Source organism: Heterocephalus glaber, unplaced genomic scaffold, assembly GCF_053883595.1.
Source record: "Heterocephalus glaber isolate CG9 unplaced genomic scaffold, H.glaber_assembly_v1.0 deba00000676, whole genome shotgun sequence".
NCBI lineage: Eukaryota > Metazoa > Chordata > Mammalia > Rodentia > Bathyergidae > Heterocephalus > Heterocephalus glaber.
The window spans coordinates 13515071-13539033 of NW_028258156.1; the positions used below are offsets into that span (position 1 = coordinate 13515071).

A 23963-nucleotide genomic window follows, 5' to 3' on the forward strand; every position below is an offset into this window, starting at 1 on the left:
TGTTCAGGAATAACATGTATGAATATATTGATGCTTTAAGTATTAAAATGAATAAGAGAACTGCAACCTAACCTATAAATGTCCTAAATGAAGAATTCTCATATAGTAATTCCTCAGCTGTAGCTTCTGGCATTGTATAAATGGGCTTAGAGAGGTAGCTTCTGAGCAAAGGAAATAAAATATTGCATTTACCTCTCACCTGAAACTATTGCAGGGACCCAGAACTGTTGGGATGGCTGCAGCATTCCTTTTTACTCTCGTTTTGCTTTGCTTTATATTATAATATAACCAGTGGCTCATTAAATGGTCTGTGAGTTCTCTGTGCTCTTCCTCTTGTGATTGCAATTGTTTATGAAATAAAAGGGTTGTTTTTATTTAAATTGTATTGTCATTTGTTAACTCCTTTTCTTTGTTTTCCTTTTCACACTAGTGTAGTGGCTATGACTTGGAGTTTGGAACTGAGTGTTTGCAGTTGGCTCTAAAATACTGTCATGCGAACGCCAAACTTGTAGAAGGATCCCCTGATCTCTGGAAGGTAAGAGAGAAGGTCCTTCGTTCTGGTTCTTCTCTACGCGTGTTCACCTGAGTGTGCACATGCGCTTACATTCTAAAGTGAGGGAATGCTTAGAAGATGTCAGAAGAGTCCCACTGGGTTTCCTGAGCTGTATAAGTACGATTTCATTTCTGTCCCATGACCTCTAGTAAATTCACTTTGAGTAACTCAGAAAACTCCATTTTAGCCTGTCAATCTGTTTTCTTTACCTTTCTAAAGAAAGGTAATTTCTCCTTTTCTAAGCTTCGGTACTTTATTCACTCAATTGGAATGACGCTGCAGCTCTGCTGCCCACGGTACAACGTTTCCTTCAAATGCTGGGCTGGTAGTTCCAACCTAACTGGGTTGAAAGCCGTCTGCCACGGTGTAGGGCAATGGCTATACCCATTCTTGGCCCCAGATGAAGAGTCAGACTCTTTCCTTTGGCAAGTCCCAGCTTTTATAGTAGCAAGCTTTCTTTTGAGTGGAATGGAGTGGTTGCTGGATACAGAGTAGGAGCACTCTCCCATTGGCTGTTAACATGGGGTACTTTTACACTGTGACTCACCTTTGTTTCATTAGGTAGAGATATGCTGAACTGAGGTGTACATTAAAATAGAGTTGTAGAATCACCTTGTAATTTTAAAATAGGTATAAATTCTTTGGAAATATTGACTAGAATGTCAGGAAATCTTCATAAAATGTCTACCAAATTCTGATTTGTACAGAATCATTCTAATTGAGATGATTTGATTTCATAAGCATATTTCCTTATTGATTCTTAAAGCAGAAAGCCCTATCCATTGAGTGAGTATTTTCTTCAGGATTGTGGTGGGTCTTGCTGCTTGTTAAGATTGTCTCAAACACACAAAAGTTCCAGAATTATTGACATGCTTGGATTATTGCTCAGTAGAAAAAAATCATGCAGTATTTTTTCTCATTTAAGGATGTCTAAATGCTATCAACCCAGCAAGCAAATGGATTTTTCCATTTTGTTTTTGCTTTACTATATATGTCTCCTGTAGGCTTCTCTCAGTTATACTTTATGGGCATTTCTGAGGCTATTTAGGGATATGTTTGATACTTTGCCTCTGGAATGGGTCATGGAAAGTCAGTTATTGCTGTTCATCTTCGGCATTCAACCGTGTGTTCCAAAGAAAACTGTGCTCACTATATATGCATCTCACATCCTACTGGTATACCACTAGGAGACTACTGGGATGGTAATATAATATTAGCATGCTATTAATATTTTTGGTGACATAAATTTTAATTATGAGGATTTTAGCAATTGCTAGTTAAGTGTTTTGTTAAAGATCCCAGCCCACACCTCTGCATAACTCCTTTACCTGTCTACTAGACCTAAAATTTGAAAGCCTGAAAACAAATAGAAACACTGAGGCATTGTGCTGCTACTCACCTGTCTATACTCTGGCTTCACTGGACTTCTTTGGAGGTGTGATTATTTACCTCTGTTGGTTATTCTGAGTCTTCATCAAGCATGTAAAGCACCGAAGCCTATGGCTAACAGGGAAACATCAACATTGCACTTTGAATTTTCCACTCTCTTCACTGTTATTTATTTTAAAGTGATCCTATTTCATTACTGTCTTTGGCTACAGAGAATTATTCCTCAGATGCATTTCCACTCTGTGCCTCCTTGTTGTGTGCATTGAATAGCAGGGCACTGTGATGTGCCTGTCCTGTCCACAGTGCCTTTGTTGGCTCCACTGGCGAGTCACTTTTGCACATGCTATTATGGGAGTTGTCTCCCCAAAAAAACATTTGTTCAGGTCTTAAACTATGGCACCAATTAGTGTGATCTTATTTGTAAAGCAGGTCGTTGCAGGTGTAATCAAGTTAAAATGAGGTCATAGTGAAATAGGATGGGTCCTAAACCCATCACAACTGGTGTTCTTGTCAGAATAGAAGAGGCACAGATACAAGGAGAATGCTGGGTGATGATGAAGGTGATACATTTGTGAGACAAGGAATGCTAAGGCCTACCAGAAGTTAGGAATCAGGCCAGGAAAGGATCTTCCCAAAAGCCATCAGAGGGCGTCTGGATCTGCCTACACCTGGATTTCAGACCTGGATCCTCCACAACGGTGAAAGAATGGATTTCTGATGCTTTAAGCAATCCAGTTTGTATTGATTTCTTACAGTAACCTTGCAAAACATGTGCCCAGGGAGTGAAATATTTAGGCCTGCAGTGGTTGGGAGTATAGCATCACTTCCCAAATTGGAGCAGAGGGAGAAGGCTTCACTGCTAGTAATGAGGGTTAATTAATAATGCTCATCAAAAGGATGTTGGACACTGAAAGGCCTGTGACACAGTGGATTGGGCAAAATGTGTCTTGTAGATCACTTTGTAAGTGTTCTCATGTACCACGTTTCTTTGGAGTGAAGGGAGATTATTGTGAATGTAAAGGTTCCAGTTATTCCAAGTTTCCTGTCTTCTTCTCCTGCCTCCTGTCTTATGTCTTTGTGGCATTTTCTTTGCTGTTAGCCTCTATTCTTTTTGGTAACATCGTATAATTTGTCTATAGACTTTTAATTTACTTTTGTAATATTATTTTTTATGAGCAGAGTATTTTAATTGCTATTTAAACCACAGCAGTGAAATCTACTCTTTGAAATTAGTCTTAGATGTGCTAAACTGCTAAAATTGCTGCAGGATGCAGACAGCAGGGCCAAGTACTTGGAATGCGATTTGGAAGTTAGATGTAGTGAATGAAAGTTAGCTCTGAGAGGTTACTGAGAACAGCTCATACTTTAAAACAGTGAGGCAAGAGAAGGTTCTAGAGATTAGGGAGTTGCCTCTTTGCCTATGGGTCAGAAGCCAGAGGAACAATGACTAGAAATTTCTGCATGAGGACTATTTTAACTGTTGCCTGAAACTCTAGGTGGAGTATTTGACATATTTTTGATATATTTTGATAGAAGTTAATACAGAAAGACAGCATTCAGAGTTGATGGCGGCTTCCTCTGCTGGCTAGTCTGGTGTCTGACAAAGCATCATTTTTTTCTTTTTATGTCACCATATAGGGAACAACCCCCTAGAATAAACAAACAAAAAAACATAGAGCATTCGCTTCCGGAAATCATTCTGCTCTCAAACTTCCTCTGAGTAGTCATCTGTGGTAGGTCTCAGTAACCGTTTTTGTTTTGAGATAAAATTTTGTGTAGTCTTCATAAGAATTAAAATTTATAGTTGTGCTCTGATTTTGGCCTAAGACACGTTTAAATACTTAGCTGGGTCACTCTCTGCACTGTGCAGTCTTGATTGAACAGACTACTTGTTTCTCAATGTCAGAACCATCTTCAAGGCGGGAGATTTATAACCAGCTGTTGAAGAAATTAAATGACTGTGTTTCATTGTCCGGAAATGCTACTTGAGAGGAGTCTGAAATGTTTTTGTCATCACAATATTAGTGAAATGAACAATTTGAGGATTCCTTTTGATGAGGTCTGCGTTTTTTTAGATCTGGCATCTTTGTTTAAAAACAAAAGAAACAAAATATCATTGTTTGGTTTCTGACCTCAACAATACAATAAGGTAATGTTGTTTCTTTCCTAAAGGTTTTCATACAGTTATCTGAGAAAAGTGCATTTTCTAGGTGTACATAATTGATGAAATGGAAGTAAAGTTCCAAAAATATCTATGTGTGTAATGAACATTGTATAGGTTTAAAATATAAGGATTTACAGCCTTTTTAAAAGGTCTAAGTGTTAGAGTTACATACTTACTATCTTACGAGGTGACATGTCCGAGAACATTAGATGTAGTCTTACTCAGGGAAGGAAGATGTTGGCCAACTCAACTCAGCTCTGTCCTGCAAGATCTGCTTTACTGTTTTGTGTCTCAGTAGAGAGACAGAGTAACCAGATGTAGTTTTAATCATCACAGCTGGAGTCAGATGATTCCTTGAGGTAGCTGAGAGTCCTGGCCTAGCAATGAGAAGGCAATTATGTCTGTAGCTGTGAGCTTCTGGTTTCTCTTCTCTTGAATTTTGTCTTTCAGCTAAACATATTACTTAGATGAATTATTGCATATAGACCCAATCAAACAAAATAGACAAAAATTGAGCTGAATTAGGTTAGTGGCAGATGTTGGGCTGGGATCTCATCTGCACTGAACATCAGACACTGTTGCCATTCTTGATGTCTTGATGTGGCCCTCAAGGATCTAGCTATCACAGTTTGAAAATAAGTCAATGAAAGAATTGGCATTCAATCCCCTCCCTTTTTTGGGTAATATTTTTCATAATAGTGTATTGTGCAAAGTCAAAGGAAAACTACAGATCATGCTACCAGAAGACAATCATCTTTAAAACTGATTGTTAGGATGCCCTTTTAAAAATTAAAACTAAGGAAAGGACAATCTGTATTACTGTAAAAGAAAAATGAATAACTCATCAATTTAGAATTACAACATTTTCCAGTAACACTCTCTTTGAAGTATACTAGCTTTTTTATTTAGGAAGAAATAAGACTGTTCTTCCAAAATTTGTGTACTTCCAAAGTTTTTCTACAATACGTTCTATATTTTATTCTCATTAAATCAGTATTTTTGAGAATTGTGGTGGAGGTAGGCCTATAGGATGAAGTAGACAGTGAAAATAAGTTTAAGAGCTTTTCTCTTTTAGACAATGTTAAAAGAGAGCAAACTTTTAGGTAATAAAATGTGTATTTTAAACATAAGACTAATTCCAATGCAAAAATTGTCTTATAAGTACTATAGTCTGTAAGTCATTTTCATATTTGAGAATAGCTTTTCTATAAATTTTAAAATCCAGCATTAAGTTCTACTTTTAAAAAGTTACTTTCATAATACTATTTTTATTTAGAATATAGTTTTATCTCTTAAGACAGGAGGGGATAGAAAATGAATAATGGTAGCTAATTTCTGTGGTAGGTTTATACAGCAGGCAGCTATTATAGAGAAAATTTCTCATTTAAAATGACTTCAGATATGTACTTAACTTTGGATTTTCAAGAAAAACCATTCAACTAATTTTACTCAATTTCACACAAAAAGTTCTAAACTAAATTGCAATCTCTACAGGTTAAAGATTTTGCTTGCTCTTTTTCTTGTTCTATTCTCAGCACTTGGAGCTAGGGCTAGAACATAGTAACTTGATAAATAGTTGTTGAAAGACTGAATCAGATCAATACTTTTGGTAAAATGTACAGCATGTCTGTTTTCTATTATCAGTTTTTCCAGATAACAGAATTACATTGTAGATCACTAATTAGCACTGAAATTCAGTAATGTTGGTTGGTATGTGCTTGTTTTAGAGAAAATACAGAGATTTTAATAGATTGAGTGAATTCTTGAGCAACCTTTTATGTGTATTACCGAATTCACTGCTACTTTGATTTTGAGAGAGTAAGGTATAGTTTTGGTTCAGAATGTACTTGCCAAATGAAGGTAGAGTAGAGGAATCCATTTTGTGTAGAAGTGCTGTGGTTTGCCTGATCTAAACAAAGCATCTCTGGAAATCCAGATATGAGCTAATCCAGAGGAAGAAAGTCCAAAAAAATAGGTACACTAAAGTGCATTTTGGGGGAACATTTGTTGCCATGGGTAATTAGATGATTATTATCATAATCGTGTGAGTACTACAATGATGAGCTTTTATGACCTTATTTTACTTAATATCATTTTTAAAAATTTACTACAGCTTTCACTTCTGCAATATAAGATCTAATTCTCCAGTGCACTTTCTTGTTCTCTACCTGAGCTCACTGAGTAAGACCTGCAAACTATCTGCCACAGAGAAAAAACATATACTGTGACCAGTTGCATTACAATGACCAGACACAATTAGGTGGCTGTATGTTTCTAAAATAACAGTATCCATCTTAATTAGGCATACAGTGGTACTCTACATACTCTTTCTATCAAAGCCATATTTTAATAAATATGTTGCAAAGTGATTCTTATCTGGGTTTGTAAAGATGTCTTCAATTCAGAAGGAAATCACTTTTAATATGAGTAGATCTTTTAGAATTTCAGTTGAGAATAATTCTTGGAGTTCTTTTGTTGTACAGAGCCTTTTGTCCTTTTCAATATAAAACTTTTACTATTAAATAATAATATTAACACTTTTATTTGAACACTATCATATTTTCTTTGATTACAGTATTTCAGTTATGTTAGTAAAATTTCAGTAATTCCTGCTAAATAATATCTTAAATCAAAGAATCAAACAAAACTTTCAGTCATGTGTAGAAATAGATTTAATGTGAATTTGCTAATCCTGTTCTAATTTAGATATTGTCAATGCTATATGTGTATAGTTTCTCCTAAATCAAGAATTTCCTTGGGGGCATTATTTTATTGCTTTCACATTCCTCCTTACTCTGTTGAGTCTAATGAGGTTTATTTGTCCTCTAGGTGACCTACAAACGAGATCTGTATGCAGCTGAATCGATTATTAAGGGTATGTTTGGCCTTGTAATTGTCAGTTCCCATGTTTCAAAAACTGTAAGCCTGTTCTGAATTTCTCATGACATTTTAAATCCCAGCTGTCGCAAAGCTTAAATTGCTGTAGGCCGCTGAGTTCTGTGATTTGTTTTTAGAAAATAATTATATTCTGTTTCCTGTTATGAAATATCACTTAGGGCACAATGATTTTAATTTTTACAAAAGAAATACTTTTAATTTAAGTATGGGGCCTTGGTACTATTGTGAGTCAACAGTGAAAACTGATATTTTAATGGAATTGTAAAGGGATCTCCTGTTTACTGCTAAGATGACTGCTCCATCCCTTAAATGTCCTACCACTGCCTCAGACAGCATCTTCCTATGAAAACAATATTTTTAAATTCCTTTTTTGTTCAGATGATGACTGCCATTTTGTTTTGTAATTTTAGATACTGCATATATGACAAACCCTTTCTTGTTTTTTTAAAGCACAATAACTAACATCCCAGCTACACAGAGATTGTTCTAATTAATAACTACACAGTCCTCATTATTGTCCTTAATACTGTGCTAGGAATATAATGAAGCTGCAGAAGGATATTTCTGTAGTTTTGCATCGTCTATCATTCTGTCAGATTTCTCAACCCATATGTCAGCATGCAGCATACTGACATTATAACCCTTGCAGTTCCTTGACTTTGTTTGGGCATTGTGCGTTGCATAGTAGCATGCTTTTCCTCTGCTCACTAGAGAGGAAGGACGCTTTCCTCTCTCACTTCTTGCTGGATTGAGTCTCCTGATAATGTCAGACGTCCCCTTGGTGATAAAATTGCCCCTAATTGAGAACCATTGTTTTAAATATATAGACTTAGCAAGATCAGAAGTGGTTACTCCAAATCATAAAACAAATACAGTGTACCATAAGAAGTTAGGAATTGACCATCAAAATTAGATTATGGATAGAATTATGCTCAAGTTTTGATTGAGAAGTAAACTTCTAAATTCAAACATTTATCAAAGTAGAAAAAGTACTGAATTTGAATTCTGAATGTATTAGTTCATTCTAAAAATTTTGGTAAACACCTTAGCACCTTGTTTTTGATAAAACTATCAATTGGCTTCACATGCAGAAAACAAAAATCTCTTTTCTGATCATGACACTGTTTTTGCAGTTTATACTCCAGTTCTTTGTTCTTCAAGCATATTTAGTTTCAAACCATTAGGGTACTGTAATTTGTGTATATAAACAGACCTTCTATAACCATAAATCAAAATGTTGACATATATTTATATATCAACCAGGCAATGTGTAAATATTACTTCAGAGAGGTTGGCTAAACCATGATGTAGTTGGTTTTACTCTCAACATAAATATAAATCTCAGTTTGATTTTGTTACAAGCCCATATCTGAAACACTTAGGTAAAATGGGAATGGGTTCTTTTTTGAACAGTTAGTAAGTGGTTCACCTGAAGAGTCTTATGATATTAAAAACCTATATTTTAACTGTAATTTCAGAGACTATGACTTTGGAAATTGTTAGAGAGAATGTGTTTTTCTTATTAAATATTTGAAAAGTGTTGTATTTTATGTCAGGGAAAATAATCATGCTGTTTGTATAAAAGCAGTGTTTTACGTTAACAAACTCCAAGATTTCTTTACCCGCTAAGATTTGTGTTCTAGACTGATGCTGCTGGTACGTAGTGGACCACTGCGCTGGTTACACCCCAGAGCAGCTACAGTGTGGTTAACAGAGGCCTTGGAAGTAGAATTCCTGGTCCCACCCCATCACCCAGAATCTGCATTTTGAGACTCTGGCTGACTACTTTGTAAATTAAATTTCAAAAGCATTCCTCTGGGCTGCCCCTCAGCCTTTTGTAACTCCTTTCTTTCTAAAATACTTTATTGCATTACAAACTTTGGGTCTTACTCTGCTATACCAGTTCCAATTGCTTATTTGCTCACCTGAAATAACCCCCGACCTTTGTGCTTGTACTAAATACCATCTCTGATAATTGAGGTACTTCTGAACTTAGGAAAAAGAAAACTTTTGGATTTAAAAAAAATTAAATTCCAAAATATAATATAGATACAAGACTATCTGAGCTATAAATTCATCTGTTTTACTTTCTTTCATGTATTGATCATGTTTATCCAGAGAAAGAGAATGGGTAGGGTAGATATAGATATATAGGGATTCACTGAGAGGGCTTCGATCACATGATTTGGGAGGCTAAATTCGTGATCTCCCATCTGGAGGCCTGAAAAGTTGGTGGTTGGTGTCTGTACAATCCCAAAGGCTCGAGAAACAGTAGACCCAGTGGTCTCTGAATTCAATCTGGGACTGAGGACAGGAGAAAATGAATATCATAGCCCCAGAAGAGGGAGAATTTGCCTTCCTCTGACTTTCTGTTCGAGTCAGGCCTTCAGTGGATTGGAACATGCCCATTCATACTGATGCCCACCATGTCTCCTCTGCTCAGTACACCCACACCAGGCTAATTTCTTCCAGAAACACTCTCACAGACACAAGCAGAAATGTTTTACCAGATATCTGGGTTTTCCTTAGCCCAGTCAAATCAGCACACAAATTTAACCATCACATGTAGTAAATATTCAAGTGCTTTTCTAAACACTACTCCTGTTATATAGTACTTGTGTATTGTCTCTTTGTCTCCTTCAAGAACTCAATGATGTGAGTGTTACTGTTACTATGTTATAGTATATTTAAAGATTCTAAGGCAAACATTGCCTTGAGAAGGATAGAAAATAAATTCTTAACTGCAAGTCTTTGCCTTAGGCACTTTACCTCCTTCATTACATACCAGTTTTCCTTCTTTTATCTACCTTAAGTAGAGATTTTCAGATTGTCTTACTTGGAAGCTGTGAGCTACATGTTTTTTGGAATTTAAAAACTTCATACTTTTAGAAGCTAAAGCACCCCATATATTATACCATATTAGAATTTGAGACAACCACTGGGTGAAATTTATGTGCATAAATGTTTAAGCTCACTGCGATAATAAATGCTATGGAGCTGCTAGCCAGTTTGAGTTCAGGAGTGATTTTGCCAAGTTATATATGAAAGCACTCATTTTTGTTTTAAGATTTTTTTTAGATTTCAGGATTGCCCACTGTAGGATGACCACATTTCAGGTTACAGTTCAGTGAGGTGGGGAGACTGTCTATACTTTTGTTTGTTTTGGATCCTCTAATATTGAATTGCATTGAATTGTGTGGTATGCTAACAGGTGCAGCTAGTTATTCCTTACTCTAAAGCGGCGGTGGCAGGTCACAGCAGGCTGTTATTACTGAAAGCTCTAAAAGGTTCACCATCACTCTTCTAAAGGTTTAAATTGTGGAAACATATGGCCTTCCTTCCCATCTTACTGGTTGCTATGCTTGCTTTGAACAAGTGCATACTGGAATCCAGCATGCCTACTCCAATATCATGTATCTTCTTTTTTCTTTCTTCTTAAATGTAGAAATATTATAAAGTTTGAGTGTTGCTGTGTTGAGCTTTACCAGGACTTTGAGCATATAGCACTTGGGCCACGTGCTTTATATTTGTTGTCTCATTTATTCTTTACAATGTTGTAAAGTAGAAATTACTGCTCCCATTTGGGAGGTGGGAAAACTGAGACTCAGGTTAGGTACTATCCTCTGGATCACACAGTTGGCAGGAGCAAGACCCACAATTTAAACTCATGCCTCCACTGGCCTTCATTCTGATGCTACTATGGAACATGGCTGTTTTGTACCTCTGAATCATGCAGGTATCACCCACTGTAGTCAGTATCAGCTTCCCTGGGCACTCCAGTCATTCCTGAAGTTCACTCTTCTCAACTCTCATTCTTTTGGGTTGGGAACTATGCCTTCAGCTGGCCTGATGAAGAAGGATCGCACTTTTAAGACTGGAGATCTTACCACCCACTGCTTTCCTGAGCACACAGTATAGTCTTCTAGAGAGCGATTGTTGCTGGCATCACAGGTGTGTGGAAAGCAGTATACTAGTGAGACGACAGATTTCTAGATATGCCCAGGGAAAGAATAAAAATCTGCTAACAGAATAATCGTTTTTAAGTGATCAGTTGCATACTGTTTATTATTTATTTATGATACACTTGGCAGTTTAATGATGATTATATAGACATAAAAGGCTTTTCTTTTTTAGGTTGGGACCTTTTCTCTTGCTGTGATATGAGTCTTAGTGTTCTGTAATTTGTCACTCTGAACTGCTTTTACTCTTGAATATGAATTACTGATGCTCAATAAATATGCTCAAGAAAATATACTATTTTCTTGCTAATTTATTTTTCAGAATGTAAAACATTGCTTGGAAAAATATCAGATCTCTTGTATTTAAGAGCATTTTGCGGCCAGGGATTTAATTCAGTGGTTCTGCCACCTGCCTCGCAAGTGCAAGGTCCCGAGTTTGATCCCCGGTATCAAAAGAAAAAAAGAGCATTTGTACTTTCCCACGTACTCTACTAGAATAGTGTAAATGTATTTTGATTCATCTTCATTTATGTTCAGGTCAACATGGGAATTTAGATGTTAGGAAAACCAATTGCATTTCATTGGTGTTTGACTTAGGTTTCCTAATTTTAGGCAACCTTGTGACCACAGTCTCTATCTAAACTGTGGTATGTGCTAAGTGTGGTGATTAAGTGAATTTCAACTTGATTGACTTTGTGATCCATCCCTGGGATGGAAGGAGCATATTTCCAGGTGTGTCTGGTTGGGTCCCAGAGGGGCAGTCTTAGCGGTGTGGCCTATGGGCCTGGTCCCTTGCCCCATCTGTCAGGCCTCTTTCCCCCACTCTGTCATGAACTAAGGAGTTTTGCTCCACCACACCTCCCACCGTGACGTCTCAGCCTTGGCTCTAGACAATCATGGGCCAAAACCATAATCAAATTAAACCTGTCCTTCTTTAAGTTGTGGGTTTTGGGTGTTTTCAGTGACAAAAAAGTTGATTAATATAGTGAGTCTTCAAATCTGTTTTTTATCTTACGTTGTTAATTTTTAAAAATCTGAATTTATTCTAGCATCAGTGTTTACATGGCTTTCCACTTACGGAAATTAAAAAAACATGTAGAAAGAGTAGTACTCTCATATTTGTCTTCCACAGAGTTTCTGTTAATATGTAGTTAATCATACATTTCCGGTTATAACTATGTAGTAGTTTCAATATTCTTTTTTCTTGAAATAGAGAGTAGGTTTTGGTCATTGTTCTTTAGTGTTTAACTCTTCCAAGCATCTCTTCTGAAAATTAAAATAAACTTTTCCAGAGTAGTGTAATTAATTGGTGCAACAAGACATTGGGCTGACTGATAAGTTGGTAAACATCCACTTAACAAAGAGGCATTGCACTTTGGTCTTACAAACTGGTTGAGCCCACCCAAGCCTGCTGTACATGCTCAGGCAAACCCAAACTATATTAAAGTGGTACCAGATGCCAGAAGTAACATACTTTATCGAGATTTACATAAGCCATACAAACAGTCACAACCCACACTTGATTTAATATTCTGACCATATCCTGGCAAAAGGGTCAGTATTCTAAGATCTTCTAAGGCAAAAACTCATTATGGATTTTAGAAATAAAAGATTGTGTTTATTTTCTAAAATTCTTCAGCAACCTTCTAATGTATTCAATTTTGTGGGTAAACAGTGTTGTAAAAGCAATTTCATTTTATTTTTTCCTGGATATAATTATACCATCCTAAGCAAAGTTATGTTATAAAAACTGTCTGTAGTGCTTTTTTTCATATGGTAATTTATATGAAAATGGAAAATAAAAGTTAAAATTGAAAATCATTTGTTTTAACTGGCTCTGGTTAAAATTAGTTAATAATAATGCTCATGTAAAAATGTATGCCTTTTCCCAGTCTTTATGTAACTTTTTCCATTTGTTAAGTATTGGTCTTATTTTAAAGGGAAAATAATTGAATTTGATTTCTTTGATATAGTACATCTCTTATTGGGTCAGAAATTTATATTTTATACAGAAAAATACTTTTTTGAAAATCAGTGATGAAGTGGATTTCATACAGTAGTTATTTAGGGAGAGCAAAGCTATATATATATATATATATATATATATATATATATATCTCCTCATTTTTACATAGTTAAAATTATGCTAGTAGGAAAGCAAGGGAGTCCTTTTGCATTAGTACCTTGAAGTAGCTGAATATACTTTTAAATTGGCTCTTTGTGAAAGAAATAAAGTAAAATCACATGTGAATAAATGTGGTTCAGTATTATTGAGGTTTAAGAGGACTTACTGTATTTTTCTCAAGCAGATGAAGAAATCAGTGCTTTAATTTCATAGTGAGCCTTATACATTTTCACTTAGAATTGTGATTTTAAGTGCAAAGTTGTTTTGAAACTTTTGAATCAAGTTAAAAAGATGAACACCATTGAGTCAGGTTTCCTGCATCTGTAACTGTACCGTGCTCTGCAGCTGTGCTGTGTTTGCATCTGGCTTTTCTTGTTAAATACTCACTGATGGCAACACTTATGTTACTAACCGTATGTTTTTTGGACAATGCAAAGTGACAGCTAAGATTTACTTACAAACCTTATTTTTTGATGTTTCTGTTGCTTTTGACTGATACTTAATTTCCCGTTTTCTCATTACTACCAAAACTTCTTTGTACATAATGGTTTTTGTTCTTTACTGTCTTGAAAATGGAACTGTGATTGTATCTGATGTAAGTGTGTAAAAGTATTTGCATCAAGTTTAATTAGCGAAAACTGGGAGGCTGCAAAATGATTTAAAAGGACTTTGGTTTCCTTGGAATTTATTGTTCAAAAAGATATAAATTGAAAAGTTAAATGTTAAGGTCAAGATGAGAGAAAGTAAAGTTCATTTGTTTGTTTATAATTTTCTTAATTTGTCATCAGTGAAATGGTAACTTGAGCATGAGGAAGTAAATCTGTCATTTTCACAATTTTGAAGGCCACAATGCATCATTAAATAACTAGATAAATAAGACTTGATAACAGACAAAAGCCAGCCACTTGCACTTCATTCTGACAGTAGTTAAAAAGCCCCAAATGTGGCATTTATGTTCAAAGCAATAATACATTTATAAAGTCTGATGCGTCAATCACCAACCTTTGAAAATTATATTTCTTTCAAATTTATTTTTCTCAACTGAAAAAGTATATACAAGAAAGGCAAAAAATGTTTGATCATCCACTTGGAAAACAGTAATATGTGTATACTGCTTATACATAAGTACATGTACAGGACACAAAAATGTCACGTGCCTGCCCCTTATTTTGAGTTCTCATATAAGAAATTTCATTCTGTATTCTTTGATTCACTTAAAAATGTAGTTAAGATCTGAGAATATAAAACATCTTTTTAAAAACCTGCCTTCAGTTGAAACATGCACAGTTAGCAACGAAGCTACCTGCTTGGAAGAGAACACTGACCTCATGATGTGAGTGCCTGTGGTTCTCTGGCAAGTCTCTGTTTACTGACCCTGTTGTGCTCTTGTCTTGTAGTCTTGGCTTGTTGGCTGCTTTCTCTTTATTACCTGCCTTCCCCCTTCTTATACTAATATCCTGTTAATTTGTTCAGAGAAACTTTAAGCCTCTTACTATACATGCAACTGAGACAAGGGCATCAAGGCTCAGTAGTGGTGATTCTGTCTAGTATCACTTTAAAATCTTTGAGAGGCAGAAAATAGACCCTAAGATTGTCTTTTTATTCAGGGAACTTGGTTGGAGAATGAGAGGACTGCCCCCACTTTGGATGGATTAGAGCACTGGTGTGCAGCCTTTTGGCCTGCCGAGGCCACATTGAGTGAAGAGGGGCTTTCCTGGGCTGCATGCCTTATGCATGATATAGTTAATTTGTACAAGTAACAAGACTTTATTTGTATACTTTTGTATGCAACATATTGTTGCATCTTGCTTCTTGACCTATTCTGCCAGTCTATTTCTTTTGATTAGTGAGTTGAAACCATTAAAATTGATGGTTATAACTGACATGTATTGAGTTGTTATTGTCATGACTTTTTCTTTTTGTTTGATCCTCCCCCTTTGCTTTTAATTTCTTGCTTTTAATGAATCCAGCGGATTCATTCTGCTGGGCCTCCTGGGGTTGTGATCCTCCTTGTCTTTTCCTAGGATTTTGTCTAAATTTTTTTGGAGTGCTGGTTTGGTATTCATGAAATTCCTAAGGTGCTCTTTGTCATGAAAGTATCTTATTTCTCCATCAATTTTGAAAGATAGTTTTGCAAGATACATCAATCTGGGTTGGAGGTTGTTTTCCTTTTGGGCTCGAAACACATCACTCCAAGCTCTTCTTGCCTTGAGGGTTTGCACTGAGAAGTCTGCTGTGATTCTGATGGGCTTTCCTTTGTATGTGATTTGTTTCTTTTCTCTAACTACCTGTAGAATTCTGTTCTTCTATTGGGTTTCTGGAATTTTAACAATTATATGCCTATGTGCAGTTTTTTTTGATGAAGGCTAGTTGGAGTCCTATATGCCTTGCTTATCTGTATGTCAAATTATTTTCCCCTATTTGGGAAGTTTTCTGCCATCACTTCTGTAAACAGTTTTTTTTATGTCATCTGCACTCTCTCCTGTTTCTTCATTGACGCCGATCAGTCTTGTGTTATTTTTCTTTGCATTGTCTAGCAGCTGGTGGATTGATTTCTCGTGGTCCCTTAAAATTTTAAAGAATTTTTTCTTTTCCTGGTCACTAATTGCAATCTTATCTTTTATATCTGAAATTCTGTCTTCACATTGGCTCATTCTGCTGCATAGACTTTCAATGGAGTTTTTAATCTCCTGGAAATCTGTTTGCATCTGTTTTACGGATTCCATTTGTTTCCTATGTTGGGATTCCATCATGTTCCTCAGCTCCTCTATTTTTTTATCTGTATCCACTCTAGATTTATTAATCATGTCTTGCACTATGGGCACGATCTTTGCTGTTATGTGAGAAATTATTTCTGATTTCATTTTTTCCAGATCCTCTTTCGTTGCTAGTTCGGGGAGTCCAAGTGGTTTAGTAAAGAGTGTTCCATCTCGTTTCCCTTTGGGGTTGCTGGAGGTGATCTGGAAGTCTGGTTCTGTGGCTTGTTTACCTGTCTTCTCATTTTGACAGCGAGGGAGGGGGGTGTGTGTGGGGTGGGTCTGTGTTCCTGGTGCCTGCGCGGCTCACCTCCTCTGGGCTCGGAGCCGTGGTACGCCTACCCGGAAGTCTTCTGCTGCCTGTTTATTCGTGTACTTTTATTATAATATTTTTTAAAAACAGGCAACATAAACATAAAACTAGTGACATATTTGACCTCATTTTTATGATACTAGTGTATCCGTATCTGGTTCCATGGAAGTGGTTATTAATTCATAGTGAGTTCTTAAGGTGCTCATGAGAAAGTTTTGATCCAGTGTACTTTTCATGTGCTTCACCCTTGAAAGTAGTTGTTCACAAATGTATGTTCTTGCCAAAAAGCGATGACATGAGGCATGATTGTGAAGAGAAGGATATTTTTCTCTCAGAAGATAAGCCCTATAAAGATCTAGTAATGAGAGATGATTAAATTTTTCTTTTGAGTTAATTTTCTGATTGAAACTTTATACGTTCCATTTAAAAACCTGCAAATAATGTATTCATGTTGACTATAAATGAAGTCACAAATGTACCAAAAATTGATGATTTTTTTCAGAAATCTTGAAACATTTCTCAAATTTCTATATTCAAAGAGAGTTTATTTTATGAAATAATGCACATGGCTAAGTTTAAGTCTTACATGCCTGCTTAGTAACAATAAAAACCTGTCTTTACAGGCACATGACATATAGGTATGTTGAAAGACTATGACTGGTAATTGCTGTGTTTTATTTACCAAGTCACACAAGGACATGCAATGTCTGATACACCGGGTTTCCTTTTCATTTCCTGTGTGTGGCGGACATAGGATGCAGAGTTTGCACTGCATTGTACTCTCCCCTACACAGTGTTCTGTTGTCACTTGTGCAGTTGGTGCTCAAGCACTGCACAATTAAGTCATGCAAAATATTGCTAAAATTACATAATATTCAAGTTTACAACCTTGTGTGGCCACATGCAGCCCAGGACGCATGGGTTGATTACAGCTTGAAACATCTTTTCAGAAATGGCTACTTTCAGATTTGATATAATTCTTGTTTACGTAAGTACACAAAAACTTTGATTTGAGAGGTCAGCACAGTGCACAGAGAAGCCTGGTGGAAGAATATCATGGTGTTAAATGATTTCAAGAAAATTAAAGACTGACTTGTGGATTTTTTGCCTGCTTGCTTATGAAACTAATGTAATATGCTTTATTTATCTGAAGGGGAATAAAAGGAAGTTTTAAACGATGATTATGTTACAACTTTTGTTCCCTTTCATAAGCATTCAGATTTATGTGCTATAGCTTATGAAGGAATTTAGTTATAATACTGGACTTGAACATTTGTGAAATGAGATTGTATATAACCTCATACTGCTATACTATGAATCCAAATAAAAAGTGTTGAAGTTTTAGATTGCAAAGAACATTGTACGAGGGATGGAAAGCCCTGAGGAAATTGTATACTTAGAACTTGATTGAAACTTAAGAGAACTTCAAAGGAGTCTGGCAGTTGGAGCTCTGATATATTTCAAACTTTGACATTCAGGATATCAAACCCTGCAGGGGAAATGGTTGGAATTCTGACAATGTTCCTCTCTTTCTGCCACCATCAACTTCTTGAAGAGCAAGGAAGTAAGCAGAAAGAGGAGCACCCTTCACCCGAGTCTCTAGGTCTTCTATCAGTTGCAGCTGATAGAACATAGTAATTGTTGAATTGAAAGGTCCTGAATAAAGAACAACTAACCTTCCAGGAAATTGTCTCCTCCAATTTACTTCTGCCTGTGCTTCAATAACCATGATTTGCTTTGGTGTTTGAGCGTATTGTCTTTTTTAGTACATTGTAGACCAGTGAAGTAGTCAAGGCTTCTAGTTCTATATCCCTAAATATTCTATTTAGAGTACTCTTGGGGAGTATTCTTAGCTCAAAACTGATTAATATAATTACAGAAATGGGAGCATGTTTTTGAAATTTAAATGCCTGGACAATCTTTATTGTTTCGGTACATGATGGCTAACGTTCTGTTAGATAAATAGTTGTGAACTACAAGGTTATATTGTGTGATTAGAGAGACTTTGATTAAAGTCATGTTCTTTTTACTTAAGGTGCAGTTGATTATAAGAAATATTTATATACTAATAAGAAAGCAGGCACTTGAACTGTAAGTTTTATTTTTATTTAGAAACTTTTATATTAAATAAACTTCTATATTTAGACCGATTTTCATCTCACTTGTTTATATATAAGAAACTTTGCGTAGGGTTTTATTTTTAGGAAAGATGGACCAAGATACTTATTTCTGCCACCAAATGAAGCTGTAAGACTTGGAAAGAACAGATGGATTAGCCATTTCACTATTTGAGGTAAATAGTAGCAGGTAGATTAATGAAAAAAGACCAGAGTTGACATCCTGCTTGGCAGTGAAGTTTAGCATTTTATTTCCCTGGATCTGGAGCAGCCCTCAAACTAGAAATGGGTATCAGACTAGACAGAGCTACAAGAGATGCTTTCTGAGTCTTATCAGAGGAGCAAAAGGGCATCTTGCTTTTGAGAAAAAATTCCTCCCTCTCCTCTTCCTTTTTCTCATACTCTAATATTTTATTCCATGCAAAACCACAGCAGCCATGGCAGTGACAGTGACAGCAGGGGAGGCTCAGTGAAGCCTAAAATCCTGAGAGGAGAAAACATTTCCCTTTGACCTGAGTTGGTGTGGTCTGTAGGTGGGGTGAGCACCATTACTATTTCTTGTTTCTCTCCTCCTGTTGCTTAGGTCTGGACACAAGTGTAGTCATTGGAAATGTGGGGCAAGTACTGTAAAACTCAAAGGGATGTATGAGGGAAAAGGAAAGACAGCAGATGTTGTGGTCGAGAAGCATGAAAGATCATAAATTTCTTTATGAATTTCTCACATACTCTTGAGCTAGTGGATTTAACCCTGAGCGTCATACCATGGACTTTCAAAATGGAATTAAGAAATAGACCAAGTCTCAGACTGTCCACTGAGAAGTTTATTCAGATGGTACCATTAAACTTTGGATAAATGGAATTGTGTTGAGAAGTGTGACAGAAGATGGTTAAAATTGAGGCCTGAGAGAACCTGGGTTGAATTACTGCTAAAACAATACCAATGAAATAGAATACAGAGTTTCACAGCAGAATATAATCTACCGGGATAGTACCTCAACATATAGAACATTATCCAAGAATTAGGAAACCTGAACAGACATCAGAAAAGGAAATCAGTAGTCTTTTGTCGAGATGGCACATGTATGTATCTGAAAAGTTTATTAAAGTGCTGATTATAAAAATGCTACAGCAATTCTAGTGAAATGAAAGATGGAAGAATCTCAATGAATAGAAAACACGAGGAACCAAATGATAATTTTAGAATTTAAAAAGAAGTCCATATTAAGAATAAAAACTTGCTGGATGGGCTGAGTATAAGAATTGAGGTGACAAAAGTTGAGGTGAAGTCAAAGTGGTCACTCATTTGAACAACAGAATAAAGATAGATTAGGGGTTAGAAATGAACAATGATTGGCACCTGTGGGGGACACTAATAAGTCACTTCCATCACAGAAAGAGAGGAGAAAGAGTGTAGAACAAGTGAAAGCTTGAATTAATTATGAGTAAAAGCTCCCAAATTTGACATAGCATACAAATTTATCAATTCAAGAAGCTTAACCAACTCCAACCTGATAATCCAAGAGAAATCCAGTCCAGATACTTTTTAATCAAATTGCTGAAAACTGATGACACACTAAGAATCCTGCAAGTAGCTAAAGAGAAATGGTATATTATGCACAGAGGAAAAAGGATTTGAATGATATAGATTGCTCATCAGAAATTATGAAGTCCAAATAAAGCTAAACAAGATTTGTAAAGTGCTACAAATATGTTATTAACCTGGTATTCTATATCCAGCCAAGAATATACTGCAGAAATAAGTGAGGTATTTTCTCAGATGATGGGAGACTAAGAATTTATTACCACCAGATGTACTGTAAAAGAATGTCTGAAGAAAGCTCGTCTCAAAGAAGGAAATGCTGGAGGAAACAAGAAGCATGAGAAATTAAAGAGTAGCAAATACCTGGCTGACTACATTCATCAAATTCTCTTTAGCTTTTAAACTTATTTGACAGCAAAAAGCACAGATTACATTTTCTAAAGGAGAGTTCATGTAGGAGACATCAACATCTTTGTAAACATCACCATAAAGCAGGTGTGGTTAAGGGACCTATACCATGGTTAGGTGTCTGCTTTCCATTTGACATGGGGAAATATTTCATGTAGATTATAGTAAGTGAAATATGCATATCATAATTTCCACAGCAAATGCTAAAAACAATTTAAAACAAAAACTACACAAAGATTCAGTTACACACACAGGAGAGTTTTAAAAATACTAAAACAAGCCAAAAGATGCCAGGCATGGTGACTCACAGCTATAATCCCAGCCCTTGAGATATGAGGCTGGAGGATCCCTGCGAGTTCCAGGCCGAGCCTGAACTACATAGTGAGAACCTGTCTCAGAAAACAAAAACAAAAAAGCCGAAAGGAGATAAAAGAGAAGCAGAAGAAAACAAAAATAATCTATATCCAAACATAGCAGTTACAGTAAATGTAAATTGTTCCAGCAGCACACCAATTAAAAGGAAAAGATTTTGTAATATTATATGCAATATGGCCCAGTTATATACTCCCTAAAAGACCTCACCTTCAGTATAATAAAGGTTTGTTAAAGGTTTGTGAAGAAAAAAAATACTACACGTATGCTATTGAAAAGAAAATTGCAGTGGTTCTATGGTCAGCCCAGGAGAGTAGCACAGAAAAGCTTTCCTGTGATGAAGAGGGATATTCCATCACACAATCTGGGGTCTTACTCCATTTGTGCTGCTATAACAGAGCATTACAGGCTGGGTAATTTATGAAGAACATAATTTCGTTCTCTCATAATTCAGGAAGCTGAGAAGGTCCAGGTGCTAGTATCTGGTAAGGGCCTATTAGTGTGTCCTCTCATAGATGAAAGTAGAAAGACAAGAGGATAATCACCTTGTCCTTATGTGCTAGGAGAGCAAGCTATAAAGATTGTTTTTCAATTTCATGAAGTCCAATTGTCTTTTTATTTTTCTTTTAACTGTCTGCCCCTTTGGTGTTGTATCCAAAAAGTCACGGCTAAATCCAGTGTCATGAAGCCTTTGCCCTGTGTTTTCTTTTAAGAGTTTTGGAGTTGTAGATATTATATTCATTTTGAGTTACTTTTCAGATATAGCATTATGTTACATTCAGTGTGGTTCTTTTGCAGGACCATTTATTGAAAAGGCTCCTCTTTCTCTCTTGAATGATGTTGGCTCCCTTGTCGAAAATAAAATGACTATGTATATTGAGGGTTTACTTTTGGGCTTTCCATTTGATGCTGTTTGTCTTTATGGCCATACCACACAGTTCTGATTACTATAGTTCTATAGTGACTTTTGAAACCAGCGAGGGGAAATCCATAGGTTTCATTCTTTTTTTGTTTGGGCTATTCAGGGATCCTTTGAAGTTTTATATAATCGTAGAATGGCTTTTTCTTTCTCTGCAAAAACAAAAAATGAAAACTAAAAACAAAAAATAAATTATCATGGGCACTTTGATGGGAATTGCTTTGAATCTGTGGAGAGTTTTTGGGTAATATCAACATGTCAACAATGTTAAGTTTTTCAAACTATGAACAGTGGATTTGTTTTTATTGCCTCCTTGATTATTTCAACAGTGTTTTTATGATTTGTATTGTGTCTTTCACGTCCTTGGATAAGTTTTTTCCTAAGTATTTTATTTATTTTGATACTATTGTAAATAGAATTACTTGCACAATTTCCTTTTAAGGTTTCTCATTGTTAATATATAAAAAATTAATTTTTATTTATAGTCTTTGTAGTCTATGTTTTTTTCCTTAAATTCTTTTATTGGTACATTTTAGGTATACAGTACATTTACATTTATCATAGGGAACTTGTACCTTTACATGACTCATCTTGGTTCTTATTTTTTCCACATTCCCGACCCCTTTACCCCTTCCACCCTGCCCTGTTCAAAAAGACTTTGTTTCCTTTTTGTCCATTTCTCATAATTTTTCCTTTCCCTTCTTTCCTTTCCCCTACCCCTCCCACTTCCCCTACCTCTTTGGACCTTTTCTTGCTATTTTGCATTATCAATTATTCATTTTAATCATTGGTACATTTTAGGTATGCAGTATAATGACATTCATCATTGGAAATTTGCACCTTTACATAATCTCTCTTGGTTCTTATTTTTCCCCCTTCCCCTGCCCTCCCTTCAACCCCTCCATCCCTCCCTATTTACAAAGACTTTGTTTCCATTTTTCCATTTTCTCATATTAATTCCATTGCCTTCTTTCCTTTCCCCTACCCCTCCCACTTCCCCTTCTCCTTTGCCTCTTTTCTTGCTATTTCACATTACCTATTATACCTTTTAGTCCTTATTTACACTTTCAGTTTCTCACACTAGAGAAACTATTTGGTATTTACACATGTGTGTCCTATTTATTTCACTTAAGAGTATCGCCTCAATGTGCATCCATTTAGCTATAGATGTGTCTAATTTCTCATTTTTTAAGGCTGAGTAGTACTCCATTTTATAAAAAAACCACATTTTCTTTATCCAGTCTCCAGTTGATGGGCATTTGGGCTGTTTCCAAGTTTTAGCTATTAAAAATTGTGCTGCTATGAACATGGGTGCACATATATCACTGTGGTATGATTCTTTTAATTTTTTGGGGAAGATAGCCAGCATGGGAATAGTGGGGTCAAATGGGTCTTCCAGTCCTAGTTCTTTGAGGTATCTCCATACTGATTTCCACAGTGGTTGCACCAGTCTACACTCCCACCAGCAGTGGAGCAGGCTTCCTCTTTCCTCACAGCCCCACTAGCATTTGTTACTGGTTGATTTCATGATAGCAGCCATTCTTTCTGGAGTGAGGTGGAATCTCAGCATTGTTTTCATTTGCTTCTCTCAAATGACCAGTGATGTTGAACATTTTTTCATGTATTTATTTGCTATTTCTACTTCTTTGTGTGAGAAATGTCTCTTCATTTCAGATGCCCATTTTCAGATTGGGTCTTTAAATTTGGCAAGTCTGATCTTTTTAAGTTCTTTATAGATTCCAGATAGTAAGCCTTTGTCTGAGGAAGAGCAGGTGAAGATTTTTTCCTACATTGTGGATTGTCTCTTCACACTGCTGGTGGTTTTTCTTGCTGTCCAGAAGCTTTTTAATAAGAAGAGATCCCACTTGTTGATTGTGCTAGTTCAAGGGCAACTGAGGTTTTGTTCACAAAATCTTTTCCTTCAGCAATGTCTTCAAGAGTTCTACCTAAACTGTGTTCCAGCCAGTTCAGCATTTGTGTTTTAATATTTAGATCTTTAATCCACTTCTATTTTAGTTTAGTGCATTTTGAAAGATATAGGTCTAGTTTTAATCTTTGGCAAGTTGAAACCCAATTTTTCCAGCATCATTTATTAAAGAGGCTATCTTTCCTCCAGTGAGGGTGTTTGGCACCTTTATCGAAGATGACATGGCTGAGTGTGTCTGGAGTTGTTTCTGCATCTTTTAATATGTTCCATTGGTCCTCAAGTCTGTTTCTTTGCCAGTACCATGCTGTTTTTATCACAGTAGCTTTGTAGTAGAGTTGCAGGTTGGGGATTGTGATACCCCCTGCCATGTCTCTGTTACCTAGAATTGCTTTTGCTATTCTGGGTCTCTTCTTGCTCCAAATGAATTTTGGGATTGTTTTCTCAAGGTCCATGAAGTATGCTGTTGGGATATCAATTGGAATTGCATTGAAACTATATAGCAGTATTGGAAGTATGGCCATTT

At 36.1% G+C, this 23963-nt stretch overlaps 1 protein-coding gene across 8 annotated transcripts in view; it reads left to right on the forward strand.

The window, feature by feature from the left end:
- The window catches only part of Crppa (CDP-L-ribitol pyrophosphorylase A), a 310773-nt gene that overhangs the window by 77893 nt on the left and 208917 nt on the right, over positions 1-23963 (forward strand). For all 8 annotated transcript variants that reach the window (XM_087206687.1, XM_087206689.1, XM_013070300.3 and 5 more), the window contains 2 exons: positions 431-535; positions 6936-6981. In XM_087206687.1, the coding sequence (XP_087062813.1) occupies positions 431-535; positions 6936-6981 (151 nt within the window). The remainder of the gene's footprint in view (positions 1-430; positions 536-6935; positions 6982-23963) is intronic.